This window comes from Crocodylus porosus, unplaced genomic scaffold (assembly GCF_001723895.1).
Source record: "Crocodylus porosus isolate Cpor-Errol unplaced genomic scaffold, CroPor_comp1, whole genome shotgun sequence".
Taxonomy (NCBI): Eukaryota; Metazoa; Chordata; order Crocodylia; family Crocodylidae; genus Crocodylus; species Crocodylus porosus.
Window position 1 is genome coordinate 81,723,878 of NW_017728886.1, and position 15,396 is coordinate 81,739,273.

The window sequence follows — 15,396 nt, forward strand, 5'->3', positions numbered from 1 at the left end:
GTGCTCTCAAGAAGAGAGTTTCCCATCTTATAAGTGTGCTGCTGGTTACTACTGCCCAAGTGCATCACTCTGCACTTGTCAGTATTGAAACACATCCTGTTTTTGATAGGCGACCCCTGTAACCTATCCAGGTCTTGCTGCAGTCTTTCCCTCCCTACTAGTGTGCTCACCTCACCCCAAATTTTGGTATCATCAGCAAATTTAAGCAGGTTGCTTTTCACCCCGTCGTCCAAATCGCTGATAAAGAAATTGAACAGCGTGGGCTCAAGGACTGAGCCCTGGGGGACTCTGCTACCCACTTCTCCCCAGGTCGAAATATAACCCATCCACCACCACCCTCTGAGTATGACCCTTCAGCCAATCTGCAATCCATCTGACTGTGTAGGCCTCAATGCCACAGTTGCCTAGTTTTTTAATGAGGGTGGGGTGGGAGACAGTGTCAAAGGCCTTGCTGAAGTCCAGAAAGACTACGTCCACGGGGACACCTGCATCCAATGATTTTGTGACCTGATCATAAAAGGCAATCAGGTTGGTCTGCCATGACCTGCCCCTAATGAAACGTGCTGGTTGCCCTTGAGCATCATCCCTGAAGCTGGCCCATCGCAGATGTGCTCCTTGATGATCTCCTCAAAGAGTTTCTCTAGGATTGAGGTAAGACTGATGGGCCTATAGTTGCCCGGGTCCTCCCTCTTCCCTTTTTTAAAGATGGGGACCACGCTGGTTATCTTCCAATCACCTGGCACCTGGCCTGAGCACCACGAGCGCTCGTAAAGCTGTGCCAAGGGCCCTGCAATAACCCCTGCTAGGTCCCTCAACACCCTAGGATGGAGAGCATCTGGACCTGCTGATTTGAACATGTCCAGCCCCTCCAGAAGCTGTCTAACCCGGTCCTCCCCAACCTGAGGTCTGGAGGCGTTCCCCTTGAGTCCGTCTTGCATCATGGTGGGGAAGTCCCGGTCCCTGCCCAAGGAAACAAACATGAAGAATTGGTTAAAGAGGTCTGCTTTCTCCTCTGGCGCAACCACCAGATTGCCCAGAGGATCTTGCAGGGGCCCCACATTTCCCAGTGCTTTCTTCATCCTCCCTATATATTTGAAAAAGGACTTTTTATTATCTTTGATTTTGGACGCTAGTCCTAGCTCTATGTCCGCCTTAGCTTTTCTGACAGCCACCTACAGGCCCAAGCAGAGGAGGTATACTCCTCTTTGGAGATAGCACCCCCTTTCCACTGGTTGTATGCCACTGTTAGAGCAAGGTGTAATACAGAATGCATGAAGCTCAGTTGAAGAGTAAGAGCAGACTTAGTTCATTTTGACTGTGGAATAGGTCTCTTCTGAGAGTCCCCACCTAGTTCTCTTATACAAAAAAGTAATAAAGATAGAGAAAGATAAAGTAAGACAACCAAACTTGGATATCTATGGTTGAAGTGGGACAGGATTTGTTTCCAGACCTTTAATCACATTTCTCCTGTGATCATAGATAGACCTGTCATCTTAAAACAGTTTTATCACCTGACACCTTACTTGTGGCACCAGGCTACCTTGGCTCTAGTGTTCTGATGAATCTAGGGAGACTTTGTTCACCCTAAGTGCAGAACAAAAGACTGACAACTTGAAAAATTCCTGAGATGTGTCTGTGGGCTATGACAGCCAGCAGAAAAGATTTCCAATTTGGGCCACCCACTAACAGCCCCAGTTCAGTTCAAATCCCATTTATACTTGATAACTTGCTTCACGTGAAACCTTCTGGTCTTTCTTCATCTGTGAATGCCCACGTAGTTTTACAAGTAATGACGTTTGATAATGGAACCAAGCTTATCCAAGGCACAATAAAATAGTATGTGAATAGTCTAGTGAATAATGAATATCCATTGATCAAATCCAGTTCCATTATGAGACCCAAACTTAGTTCTTACTCAGTTTATAGAGCCTCTGAATGTTCTTTCTTTGTGTATGAGCATTCATTATAGCAGGGGTTCCCAACATTTATGTGCCCAAGGGCACATTTGAACTTAAAAGAAAAAGCAGTGGGCGCCAATATGAATTCAGCCAGTTGGTCTCTTGTGACTGACTCAAGGTAACTCCTGGATATGCGCATGTGCATAGTTTCATTTGGGGAGGGAGTAGCAAGTGCCACTCCGTCACTGCGTCAGTCAGATTGACTCAGCCTCATTTTGGCGGCCATTGTGTACAGCCTGTGAAACAATTTTTTAAGTGTTGCCATTCTGAATTCAGTTGGCAGTGACAGCATTTTTTTTGTTGGAATAATTATTTTTACTGATTGTGAAAATGCACGTGGGCACCTGAATAAACTTTGGGGGGTGCCATGGCACCCACAAGCATTGCATTAGGAACTGCTGCATTATAGCTATGACAGTCTACCAGACACACAAATGAAGGCTGTCAGGACGGATGGATGATCTGCCTTTCATTTGTTCACAGGTACAAATGGTTCTCCATCATGATTATTTTACTCAGAATAGTAGCTGAGTGCCATAAACACCTGTCACTATCTGTTGGTATTCTTTCCCAGAATCCATGTTCATTCAGAAAAAAAAAACTCCACACACTGACTGGGTGCTTAAAGAACATTTTCTTTCAAATATTTTCATTTCTTCATTCTTTGCTTTTATTTTGTGTTTGTAATGCACTAAAAAAAATTTCCACACCTAAATGTGTTGTGTTTTATGATCTGAGCTACAAATTAGTTTCTCTCCTATTAGGGATTAGATTGTTTCATAAGAGAAAAGGTTTGAAGTGATTTATGTTATAGAAATCTGCAAAGCTGTTATGTTTGTGCACTTTTGATGGATTGTGTATTTGATGTAGCATCCCAGTTGGCCACTCACTTAGTAATAATACTTCAGTCACTGTAATTAGGTGACCTGATGTTGTCTTGATGAGTACAGTGCCATTTCACAAACTCCTCAATGTGTGGGAATATGCAGCAGTCACGTAATGAAATGGATGCTACTTGCCTGATGGGAGTTTTTCAGGTGGATGCCTCACATTCCTACTCCTTGCCTTTCCTGTTTCTTAGCAATCGATAGCTGCAAACATGAGGAGGTAGTCCAAAGAACTAAGGTGGCTGCATTACCATTCTGCTGCTTTTTTTTTTTTTTTAAATATAGTTTCACCCTTGGGATTACTGAGGGCAGGGACAAAAGTGAGTGTAAAAAAGAATGAAGCAGGCATGCTGTGACTTTCTGCTATCATGGGGATGATATAGTGGTGCCATTCTGAGTGTATGTGGAGTTCCATCTTGAACTGTGGTTACGCACAATTATTCTATGTATTCATAAAACATTGGTAGAAATAATGTTTATTCTCTATTTTATTTCAGATAAAATGAAAGATGCTATAATAGCTAAACTAGCTAATCAGGCTGCAGATTATTATGGTGATGCTTTCAAACAGTGTCAGTATAAGGATACTTTGCCCAAGGTTAGTAATCCTAATGGGGGGGGGGGAAGAAATGAGATACTTTAGTGTTCAGAATTGTTGTGAATACCTACTACAGCATTGGTTTTTTTTTGTTTATTTTTTCCCTTGAGATGGTTTCTTGAGCATTTTTCTGATTAAGGTATTATGCCAAAGGTAAACAAGCGTAGATCTGAGTAATATTTTAAGAATCTGCGGGGGGTGTGGTATACAGTTTTAATTTGTCAGGTTTTGGGGGTTTTTTTTAGATGCTTACATCAGGTTAAATTGAAAATGAATCACTTTGATGTCAAGAATATCCTTTGCATGCTTGCTTTAATGAATGTTACTTTAGAAGGTATTTTGAGTCTTTGGGATACTGCCTTGTTTAACACCTTACTAAATTTATTTTTGAAACTAACATATTCTAATGAGTTTATGGTTTTTGGTCTCACATTACCTTGTGAAATCACAAAATGTACCTTGGTGATGGCCTACAAGTTGATCAACTTGCACACCTATAAGTTACTGAACTATATTGCTGGAACCCAGGTGTGCACGTGTGTGTGTCTGTGAATGTGTGTATGAGACTAAACAAATATGTCCTTTAGAAACAAACAACAGTTTTGCTGGGGAAAGGCTACTTGGTATGGAGCCAGATGCGAGAAATGCAGAGGACTCCAGTGCCACTTACTTCATAAAGTTAGTTTGCAGAGTAGAAATCCTGTAAGTACTAACACCCATTCCTCCATCAGTTGCTGGACACTTTGAAATAATCTCTGATCAAAACTCTGACCCAGCCCAGGTGTGTGAGAGTTGAGATCTGGTTAGATGACTGCTATTATAGCTGCAATATCTTGGGTTCCTGTGGTTTCCTGTTTGTTTAAAGGCCACAAAGCACTTCTGTGTTTCAGTGGCAGAACTCAAATGTGCAACTTAAGTGTAGTGGGTAAAGAAATAATAGTTAAGATATGTCTCAGTAAACTGTTAAGTCTTTAAAGGAGCATGGTTTTTGTGTTCTCCGAGTTGAGAAATATTATGACATTAGGACCAACTACTTGATCAGAGACCATGTGTATACTATGGCCTGCATATAATACTTTTTTATTTCTAGTAGACTTCTTTGTGGAACTCTGTGAAAACAAACCTTATATAAGGAAAAAGTTTTTAAAAACCTTTAAAAGGTGTTCAAGGCATTCTTTTTATTTGATCATTACTGGTTGGTACTCTGGACTTGTTCAGTCTTCCAGTTTTGTTTTATTATTATTTGTGGGATTTTGGTACTATTTTTAAGTTACCTTGGCTTGCTCTAAATGAAATTTTGTTGCAGTGGCTTCTGCTGGATAAATGTTTTTGTTCTTAAAGTTTTATGTCGGGATCAAATAGACTTAGAGCAATTGCCTTGGTTAAGTGGGTTATTTATTTTTAAGCACTTTTGGCTTGGGGATCTTTGTGGATGTTCTCTTTACTATCCTTTCTAATGCATGCATGAATTTCTGATCTTTGTAAAATAAATAGTTTGACTTCATGGATTGAATTTAATGAATTGGAATCCCCAAACCAGTAAGACAATTGAGATATTTAACTACAGCAATTTATTTGTTCACTGAACTCAATCCATGCAAAGTCATGTGGTCTCTTAACATTTACCTCTAATGTTTTAACCTACCTAAAACATTAATTGGGTGAATCTAATTTCCTTTTCTTCTTCCTTTTTCTTCCTGCATCCCATGTTGTCTGTGGTGGTTTATATGGTTGGACTTTCCCCTGGTCAGTATTTTTATTTCCAGGAGGTGTTTCCTGTTCTGGCTGCAAAGCACTGCATTATGCAGGCCAATGCAGAATACCACCAATCTATCCTGGCAAAGCAGCAGAAGAAATTCGGCGAGGAAATTGGGAGACTACAGGTGGGTTCCTGGAAGAACTTTTTAAAAAAATATCAAAATATATTTAACTTCTGTTTAATGGAAAAAACAAATACTCAGAGATGCAAAATTAAAACAGTAAGCAAAGTTTGAAAGGTTTCACTTAAAAGAAAGTCACGTGAATTAAATAATTTGAAATGGATCTTCAAAGATGAGAAATACCTATGCAATTTGAAACATGTTTCAGTCAGATATTGAGAAACATGACATCTATTTATATAGCTCTACAGCTGTGGCTATATTTGAAGACCCCTTTTTATGCTAGTATAACCAATACTAACAGCTTGTTTACCAAACCTTACTGTCAGATGGTACTAGCAGTAGAATTTTTATGGTGGATGATGTGGCTTCAGATGTGCTTAAAATATTAACTCTGATGTAAACCTGCAGTCTAAATATATGAGTGACTTTTTTGTCTTCCTTGGGTGTAGGCAGATGATCAAATTATACTTTTTTAAAGAGGGAAGCAGAGGTGCTGTGTTTTTATACAGTAACTGTGTTTTGTCTTTCCTGAGGTAAAAGGAAGCTAAGCGGTGGTCAGTTAGCAGTTTGTCAGGTGTAAACTGCCATGATTGAGTTTTCAGTTTTTCCAGAGTAGAACAGATGTGAAGGTAGTCAAGCTACTGCAAAGTGAATGTGGACTTTAGTCTATTGTGGCTTAACAGTGTGTACATTGGTACATGAGGTTACTTACTTTGTATTGTTGCCCTAAGAAAACAGATTATTATATTTCAGTGGTCAGTGTATTTGCCATATTTATAGAAAGGAAGGAACAACAATTAATTCTATATATAGGACAGTCGTTTTAGCACTATGAAAGTTGAGGCTCTACAAATAACCTTGTACCTGATGACTTAAAATATGTTTTCAGTGAAAATGAGAAACTATATACAACGTACTTGTTTATGTACGCACGGAGTAATAAATGCCACAGTAGCTTTGCTTCAGCGTAACATTTGCTGATTATACCAGTGTGGACATCTATAGTTCAGATTCTGCTTCTAAATCCTGGCTTGCTAAGAGTTCTTCCTGTATACCCATTAATAATATTAAATATAGCTATATGGAATCATAAATGATGGTCTTCAGTAACTTTGACTTTTCGTAAGCATAAATAACTTTATTATTCAAAACAAAATGGGGAATAGCTTATTGGCAGCTCTTGTAAACTTACATATTGAATATAATTTGTGTTTGAATATAATTTCTTCTTAACATCCCAGCTACAGGAGATAGCTGTCCAGCTACCACTAGAAGGCATTTGGTTTTTTTTAAAAAAAAAAAAGAAGAAGTTTGTGCATCGTGACTTTATTCCTATGTTTCGTCATAGGTATTAAATCAGTAGTTAGAGGAAAATAAAGTCTGGTTCTCATCAGTTTCTCAATGGAGTTGGTTCCTTACCAATTCATTTTATTCTTAACTGGAGCAGAGATTTAGTCATCCTTCTTTTTGTGATATTTCAGGTTTGTTTCAGAAGTAATGTATTTTTCCGTTCTATTTTTATACTATGTAAACTGACTTAATGGAAAAAATAACTTGGCTAATATGAATAGCCATGAACGTGAATAGTAGCATTAAAAAAAAAATGCTTTTCTGCCTTGGCATACCTTGCTTCTAGCAAAATCCAACAAACTCAAATGCTGGGAGGGGCTATTGTTGTACGACTTTTGAGGGGTGACTGAAAGCAGGAAGAAGTCTGACAAATTCAAATACTGTTTCAGCTTCTGCTTTCTAGTCACAAGAAGTTGTAGCTTATTTAAACCAGATCTAGTATCGTGCATTTGACAAAAAGATATGGGTAATGAGGATTTTTTGCTACTTTCTCCTATAATAGTTCTCAGCTATTATGGGACAGTCTCAGAATGAACGATGAGGAAAAATGGAAAATGATACAGTATATATACCTTGTTATACAGTATATATACCAAAACACCTTGTTTTCATCACATTAACATCACTTTTTGCATTTGATAATCATATTTTCAGTAATTAATAAGTTTTAACTATTTGGCATCAGGAAGAAAGCTATGGTTTAAAGATTGCGATTGCATAAGTTTCCTTTTTTTTTTTATTTAAGATTTCAGTAAAATTCTCAGTATCACCTACTCATGAATAACACAGATAGTTCTATCTACTGTATACACTTCTTCAGTATTATGTGATCAACCTTACTCCCTCTCCAGACTGTTCTAGGGTAGGCCCTTTTATCTGGGAGGTGTTCTTCACTGTGGTGCTGTCTGGCAGTTGACACTGTAAAACTTAAAAGGAAAGTGAAATATTACCTGAAAAGGCTAAGGTACTGCACATAGTATGGTGGGGTAGACTTTGTACCTTGTTTGGCTGACTCACAGAAAGGCAGCAGAGTAACTGGTATTTCCAGTAGCATGGAGTAGTCCTCAGAAGTACAACTAGCAGAACCAGTTCTTACGCCACTCCCTCCAGAGGTAGTGGGAGTGTTTTGAGGGAGGGATATGTTTCTGCCAGACAAGAAGTGGGTAAAGTGTTCCATAGTGTTGTAACCAGTGGCTCGTCTTTCCAGTGAAGACATTTTGCATAGTTATACTGGTTTTCTAACTGGGCAGGGGAAGAAAATTAGGTATACAGTTGGTGTATTCATTGTTCATTCTTAGCTGCTGCTGTTTCTCCGTCTCCTGGACAAGCACTTTAGTAAAAGATGGCTTCCTCCTAGCCTCGATCAATGGCAATCCTAGTCTTAGCCTGCTTTCCACCAGGGGTCCTACAGTTTGGCAGGAAAGCAGACAGTAGAGCAACAATACTTTGTTCAATCTCCCCTGCAGTCTCAGTAGCACTTCCTTTAGGCCAGGGGTGGTCAAACTGCGGCTCCGGAGCCACATGTCGCTTTTCAGAAGTTACTGTGTGTCTCCTTGAATCTTTGTACAAGCACACAGTGACCAGTTTCCATAGCCGTTATGTCATGTCACATGATGTGACTGCTCACATAGAGCACATTACTCAGTTTGGACTCAAAAGTTTGGACTCCGGAGTTGTAGGTTGACCTCCCCCACTTTAGTCTTATGTTGAGGGTTCAGTGGAGCTGAAGATTTCCTTTCAGTCCAGATCTTCAGATCCCAAGCCAGATATAGTAGGCAGTCACACATAGTAGAAAGGTGAGAAGCTGCACTTTAAGTTAACCTTTCTTGTGAGAAATGCGTGATGGGAATTGGTATTTGGTGTCTTCGTGAACTTTTAATAGTATTGTAGGAAGACTCAGAAGGGAAGTTCCCTTTTTCACCACCTGCTACATCAGTCACAATCCGTAAGTAAGCAGCAGCCACCTTGGTCCTAGCCTTGGGCCCAAAATGGTGTCGTCTTTTGTGGGTAAGCCCGTGAGAGAATTTTACCTCTTTACTTCCTAAAAGATAATTGATTTCTCAGGATTTGGGGGACTTAGATTATGTTGGGACACACTAGATTTAACTTGATCCTATTGACAGAACTTTGTAGAGAGTCACTAGGTCTATTTTGAGAAGACAGTTTGCTTATAGTTGTTGATACTCAGTTGGGGGACGTTTCTTCAATAGGTAGGAGGCAATAAAGTTGATCATACTCCTCTGCAGTGCTCTCAGTTGACTCACTGAGGGGAAAAAAACAGTTTGTGTAAGCATAGTATGTACTAAAGGGAGGACAAGGAAAGGGTTATTTAAATTATGTTTATTTTGATTCTAGCATGCATCAGACTTGGTAAAAACGGTAGCATCTCGTTATGATGAATATATAAACGTAAAAGATTTATCTGACAAAATCAGCCGCGCCCTTACAGCTGCCAAGAAGGACAATGACTTCATATATCATGACCGAGTTCCTGACCTGAAAGATCTAGAGCCCATTGGCAAAGCCAGTCTTGTAAAACCGACCCCAGTTGTTGTTCCCATCAGTCAGAAGTTCACAGGTAAGCAAAATGTCCAGCAGAGATGTAACTAGTTTGGTTTGTACTGTGGGAGGGAGTAGTGAGCTCCTGGGAGTCTTACCTGCTCTAGGACTTCAGAGTCCCTGGCTAATGCTGCCACAGTGCTGTCTCCTCATCCCAGTTGCTTGTGGTATGGCAGCAGCAAAATGTCCCTGCACCTGGCTGCTGCTGCTGTAACATCTTCAAATCTTTATGTCTGTCTCAGTGTTGTCAGTTTGTTCTCTGAACAAAGAACTTCTCGAGCTTTGTCCTTTATTTAAAAATATGAGGGAAATTTATAAATCTAGTTGCAGGGGGAAAAAAAACCCCAACTGCCCTGATTTTTTAAATGTTAACTATTTACTTAAATATATTCTATTAAAATTGATCTGCTTGCGATGCAAATCTTAAACATACACATCTCAAGGAGTAGGTTTCATGGCATAAACAGACTTATGGAGAACGTGACTACCTTCTTTCAGTGGTTTACCCAATGCAATGTAAAGTGATGTAAGAAATGAAAATATCAATACAATATGATAGTAATATGATAGATATTTATAAGGTTTGTTGTGAAGACATTGCAGTAGAATTTAAATAATTATGATGCCTTAATCATAGATCTTTTTGAGAAGATGGTTCCTCTGTCAGTACAGCAGTCTCTGAGTGTCTACAACCAGAGAAAGGCCGATTTAGTAAACAGATCAATAGCCCAGATGAGGGAGGCCACCAATTTGGCAAATGGGTAAGTATTATTCATTCAGATTCTAATCTTTTAAAAAACTTTAATGCTGTGTACTTGGGTTGCCCGCAGTCTTATTTTTATTAATTTTGTTCACATACTTTTGATTTTGTTCTGTTTCAGCTAAAAATTTGAGAGGGAAGCTCTTGAATTCTTCAAAATGACAAGTCCAGTCATGCAGCGGCACTGTTATCATTTTGTAGGAAACTCTAAGAATATAGAATTGGACTAGTAATTACTGTAGTTAACTTCTGTTAGGAAAAGAAAGGTACTTTGGTGATAAACTACTTATTGATTGCTAGGTAGAACTGAAAGGAAAAGAGTTGACCTACTACTGAGTATAAACGTATGTTTTTACTTTGTCCTTTCACTTTGTAAAGATGGAAACTCTTGTGCTTTTACAAGGAGGGTGTCTTTAATACATTACCCCTTCCCCATGTCGTTTTTATGTCCTGCAATACCTTTGCGTGTCTTTTGTGGCTTAGCTTTCTAAAACAGAGTTCAAATGAAATTGGCTTAATTCTTAAGTCTCCCTACAGCAGTGCACTTTGACCTTTTTAGACTCAAGACACTTGACCCCCCCCAGTAACTTTTCTGGATTTAACAGCACCCCAATTTAACAATGGGGGTGGGGGTGTAGGAGAAGCATTTACCTCTTTGCACAGGGTCTGCTGCAGTTGTGTGGCTACAGTATTGTATGGCAACTGAGGGAGCGAGTGTAGCTCCTGAGGGAGCGAGTGTAGCTCCTGTTACAGCAGCTGTTCCTCTGGGGACTCTCATGCTAGTGACTGGATCCACTTGTCCCCAGGGCCCCTCTCTACTGGCTCCAACAGCAGGGGAGGGGTACAGGATGAACCACGAAGCATGTCTCCATGTTGCCTGCCCACACATGCACAGCAAAAAGTGCTGTTTGGAATGCAGGGGCAGCTGGCACAAAGGCTGCCAGGGGCAGGAGCAAGAGTAGGTAGTTCCCAGAGGAGCAGTTATTGGTACTGCTACTTAATTGCATACCTTCTTTCATGACTACAAATTTAATACTTGACTTGTCCAACACATTACTTTTAAAAAACAGTTCACAGATATGGAGAAAGTCATTTGTTTATGAAACAGTTATTGCTCAAAGCCTTTCATACGGCTACTTGCCATCCTTTGTAGGCACTAAAATTAAGAGGAGGGAATAGACAAATAATGGTCCTTTAAAAAGGCTTAAAACTATGTATTGGTTAAGTATGCCTTTGAATAAGTTTAAACTTTTCCAGTTTGTAAATGCTGCTTCAGGATTACAGTACGCTTCTGTTTTGGTTCCATTATTTTTATGGCCTACTTAAATATTTATTTGGATAACAAGATGTTTCTTGTCCTGTGTGGGTTTTTTTTGTTTTGTTTTGAACAAATTGTAATGTGGTGTATTAACCTTTTTTCAGAGTATTGGCGTCCCTCAATTTGCCTGCTGCTATTGAAGATGTATCTGGTGACAGTGTTCCCCAGTCTATTCTGCAGAAGTCTAAGTCTGTGATTGAACAGGGAGGTGTTCAAACTGTTGATCAGCTGATCAGAGATCTGCCTGAACTACTACAGAGGAATAGAGAAATCTTAGATGAAGTAAGCTTTAGAAATAAATAATAAACTGATTTTTTCCTTAACACGCAAAGCTTTTATGGATCTGCCTCTGACTCTTTGAACAGCCCATTAACACACTCGCAGTTAAAATTAGAACACAGGAATTAGGGCCTCCTTAGCTATCGGGTCCAGTCCCCTGCATTTACAGGCAGTCATTGATCCAAGTTTCCCTGAAATTGGCCCTTTAGATCCTCGCACAAAACCAAGCACATCAGAAAAACTTTACTGTCTCCCATGAGTAAAAGCAGGGGAGAAGACACTCCCAGTGCCATATTACTGCAGGAGCAGGGCACACCATACTTACCTGAATACAGTATACTCCCAAATAAACCATGCATCTTATTTTGGGAAGCAGAAGGAAGCAAAAAAGATTTTGTTCCAGAATCATAATTGCCATGTCATTGGCATAGCATGGCAGAATGCTGAACTTACCATGGTTGACTTGCCAAACCCAAAGGTCTGTATTGGTGCTTCTCAACCTATGGCCCATGGCTTGGATCTGGTCTGTGGGGCTTCCTGTGCATCTGGAAATTTGGTGGTGAGGGAGAGCTAGCAGCATAAATTGCTCCTAGAGCCAAGGCAGTTAATGCTGCTACTGTCCCCTGGCCACTGAATTTCCCGACCCATGGGAAACCCCATGGTCCAGATGACGTGCCCCAATTTGAGACAGTGTCTGGGGTTGTGCTGGCACATTTGATTTTACCCATGCACTGATTCTGCCTGGCCCTGCACCACTCACATAGCTCATGGGGCTGGAGAGGGTATGTACCCCTGGTCTATATTCTAAAATATTTGTTATAAAATGGCTGCAAAACTATAAATATTTAGGACATTTTATATATCTATCTATATTTAACTCTTAAAGTCACTGAGATTGCTGGATGAAGAGGAGGCCACGGACAATGATCTAAGAGCAAAATTCAAAGAACGTTGGCAAAGAACACCATCTAATGAACTATACAAACCTTTGAGGGCAGGTAAGAATCATGTTTTCATTCCTTTCTTTCAGAGGCTGCTCTGTGAATGACCCTTCTCAGTTTGTAAATTAAAGTAGCCTTGAATGATCTGATACTGCTCCTAAGGAAGTTAGTGCAGCCTGAGAGACTTGGTCATACTTGCCTTATTCCATCTGGGTTTCTATGTGGAATCAGAATGGGAGTATTTGTGTAAGAGCTGCTCTGCTTGTTTTGTCCCAATATAGGACCCCCCTTGCTTTAAGGGAGGGTTGCTAAACTTCTGGCTCGTAGTACCATGTCACTCAACTTGTAGGGTTCTCCATGGGTCTATAAATTTGGTAGCAGGGAAGTGGCACCACCATTTGCTGCCAAATCTCTGGACCTGTAGGGAGTCCTGGGTCCTGTGCACTAGATTAGGTACCTGATCCCAGCATGCAGGGCCAGGTAGGCATGGCACCAGGCCCTAGGTCCCAATCCTGGTGTGGGAGGCCGGGTGGGGCAAAGCCAGGGCTCCCAGGATCCAATCTTGGCACACAGATGGTTGTAGGGGTGGTATGGAGTGCCTAGGGCTCAGTTTTGGCACGTGGGCCAGGGAGGGAGCAGCACTTGGTCCGGGGGGGGCGGCGCAGTTCAGCCTGTAGATGGGCCCTATGTCATTCATATGGTCCACAGGGCCTAAAGACTGAGCACCACTGCACTAACGCAATTCTTTTTTAGCTGAATATGGTACTTTTTGGTCTTATCCCATTAGTGGTATGTTGAAACCTCTCTGCCCTACATTAGAGCATCTTGTCTGTTTTGCCCCTTAGACTGTACTGTTGTGTGCAGTACTATTTATGTTTTCAGTTTTAAGAATCTTATGCATGTTACTGCTTTATTAAAAGTTCAGGGTTATTTGGTTCTTCCAAAGATGCTTGCCTGATAAAATCCAGTTTTAAACAGCTATCTTTGCGGTTCTTTATGGTTTACCATATATTAGCTCTTGATTTGATTTTCTTTTTGTAGTTTTGAAGCTTGTGAAGAACTGATAGGATAACCTTTTAAAAACAAGCAAAACTGGTTTAAAATATGACATGCAGTGTAGTGTACTGAATGCTTTGGGAGCACATCTTTGAAGAACCGACCGTTATAAAATACTCTTTAAAATAGTAATACTTTCGGGACTTCTAAGTGCGTAACAATTTGCTAAAAAGTATGAGAATTATTATAATGTAAAACTTGGATAAAATCACAGCTTTGAAATAGTCCAAACAAACATCTTTATTTTTCCTGCCAGAGGGAGCCAATTTCAATAATATTTTGAATAAAGCGGTGCATGCAGATGGGCAAGTTAAAGAACGCTATCAGTCTCACCGGGAGACAATTGCACTCCTCTGTAAGCCAGAACCAGAACTGAATGCAGCCATTCCTTCTGCCAATCCAGCCAAAACCATGCAGGGAACTGAGGTAAGAAAATTAAAAGGTGCATCGGATGTAAATAGATTGGGATGATAGTTCTGCCAGGTTCTATTGACAGCTTTTATTTTAAAGAACACATAAATGCCTCTATATAAAATTTTACCATATTTTACTGTGTATAGGTTGACGCAGTGCATATGTCAACCCCGTATTTCTGTATGTAGGATTCTTGTACATCTGATGTGTAAACCCCGCCTTGGTGTGAGGTGCTGGAAGCCTGGGCGGGCTTGTGGGAGAGGCAGTGTGCTGGCAGGCTCCCACGAACTGGGATCAGGTCCCTGGGAGCTTGGGCAGCACATAGCATTGTTGTCATGCTGGACCTGGGGGGTGTCGCTGCCATGGAGGGGAGGACCAGGCCCCCCCTGCAGCTCAGGGACTGCCTGGTCTGGTGGCAGCTCTCCCCTTCGTACAGAAAGGGGCTTGCTTGTCTCAGGGGCAGTACAGGTTTCAGGCAGGAGTGGGGGTGGGGAGGCTGGCCTGCCTGATACCCCTAGCCTTCCCTCTTTGCTCAACACCTCACACTGCTCCTGGGGCAAGCCAGCCTCTTCCCGGGTGGCACCAAGCATCCTACCGACTGCAGGAGCCTTCTGAAGGTAGAAGTGGTGAGGGGCCTAATCCTGCTTTTGGCAGAGCCTGTCTAACCTCCCCCCCAGGGCAGGGGGGGTGAGCTGCTGCCAGGTCAAGCAGCCCTGAGCTGCAGGGGGGCCTGGTCTTTCCCTCTGGGTGGCCTGCCAGCAGGCTGTGTGCTGCCCGAGCTCCCAGGGGCCCAATTCAGCTTCCTGGGAGCCTGCCAGCATATTGCATACCTGTGTGGCAGGGTGCCAGGAAGTTCCACTCACCAGATGAGTGGATGGTGTATAAGTCAAGGTGGAAATTTAAAGATAAATACTTTGGCTTCAGACTTAGAGTTAGACACTGTGAAATATGGTAAATGTGGGAAATATCTGGCACATGTTTTGTTACTTAATAGCTTTGCTGAGGTTACCATGAGTATGTTATGTGAAACTACTTTACAATGTTCTAAAGCTCCTTCAAAATTAGGAGAAGGGATTTGGTAAAACAGATGTATTTCTATTCTGAAGTTGAGTGTAGAAGGGAGCTAAACAGATTGTAGTTCCCTAAGACTGGTGCCACAGCTAAAGGAATGTAGAAGTTAGTCTTTTGTAACTTGATGTGACTTTTTTTGAGCGCTTACGTTCATTTACCTATAGGGGGAAAAGCACTCGCTAGTCATATGGAGAGTTTTGTAGTTGTAGGTGTTGCAGAAATGGCTGCGGTTCGTTTCTCGGGAGGCGAAGAACTCTCAGACACACTCTATTAGCAATACAAAAGGTATATTTGCAAATAGGGTCAGAGCGAAGACAAAAGA

At 41.1% G+C, this 15,396-nt stretch overlaps 1 protein-coding gene across 2 annotated transcripts in view; it reads left to right on the top strand.

Moving 5' to 3' along the window:
* Positions 1 to 15,396, top strand: part of PDCD6IP (programmed cell death 6 interacting protein) — a 51,344-nt gene that overhangs the window by 19,144 nt on the left and 16,804 nt on the right. The window contains exons 6-12 of one of the 2 annotated variants that reach the window (XM_019537958.1): positions 3,343 to 3,443; positions 5,195 to 5,326; positions 9,032 to 9,254; positions 9,873 to 9,996; positions 11,418 to 11,595; positions 12,479 to 12,590; positions 13,846 to 14,015. In XM_019537958.1, coding sequence (XP_019393503.1) covers positions 3,343 to 3,443; positions 5,195 to 5,326; positions 9,032 to 9,254; positions 9,873 to 9,996; positions 11,418 to 11,595; positions 12,479 to 12,590; positions 13,846 to 14,015 — 1,040 coding nt within the window. The remainder of the gene's footprint in view (positions 1 to 3,342; positions 3,444 to 5,194; positions 5,327 to 9,031; positions 9,255 to 9,872; positions 9,997 to 11,417; positions 11,596 to 12,478; positions 12,591 to 13,845; positions 14,016 to 15,396) is intronic. The other variant, XM_019537965.1, reaches the window with a different exon arrangement.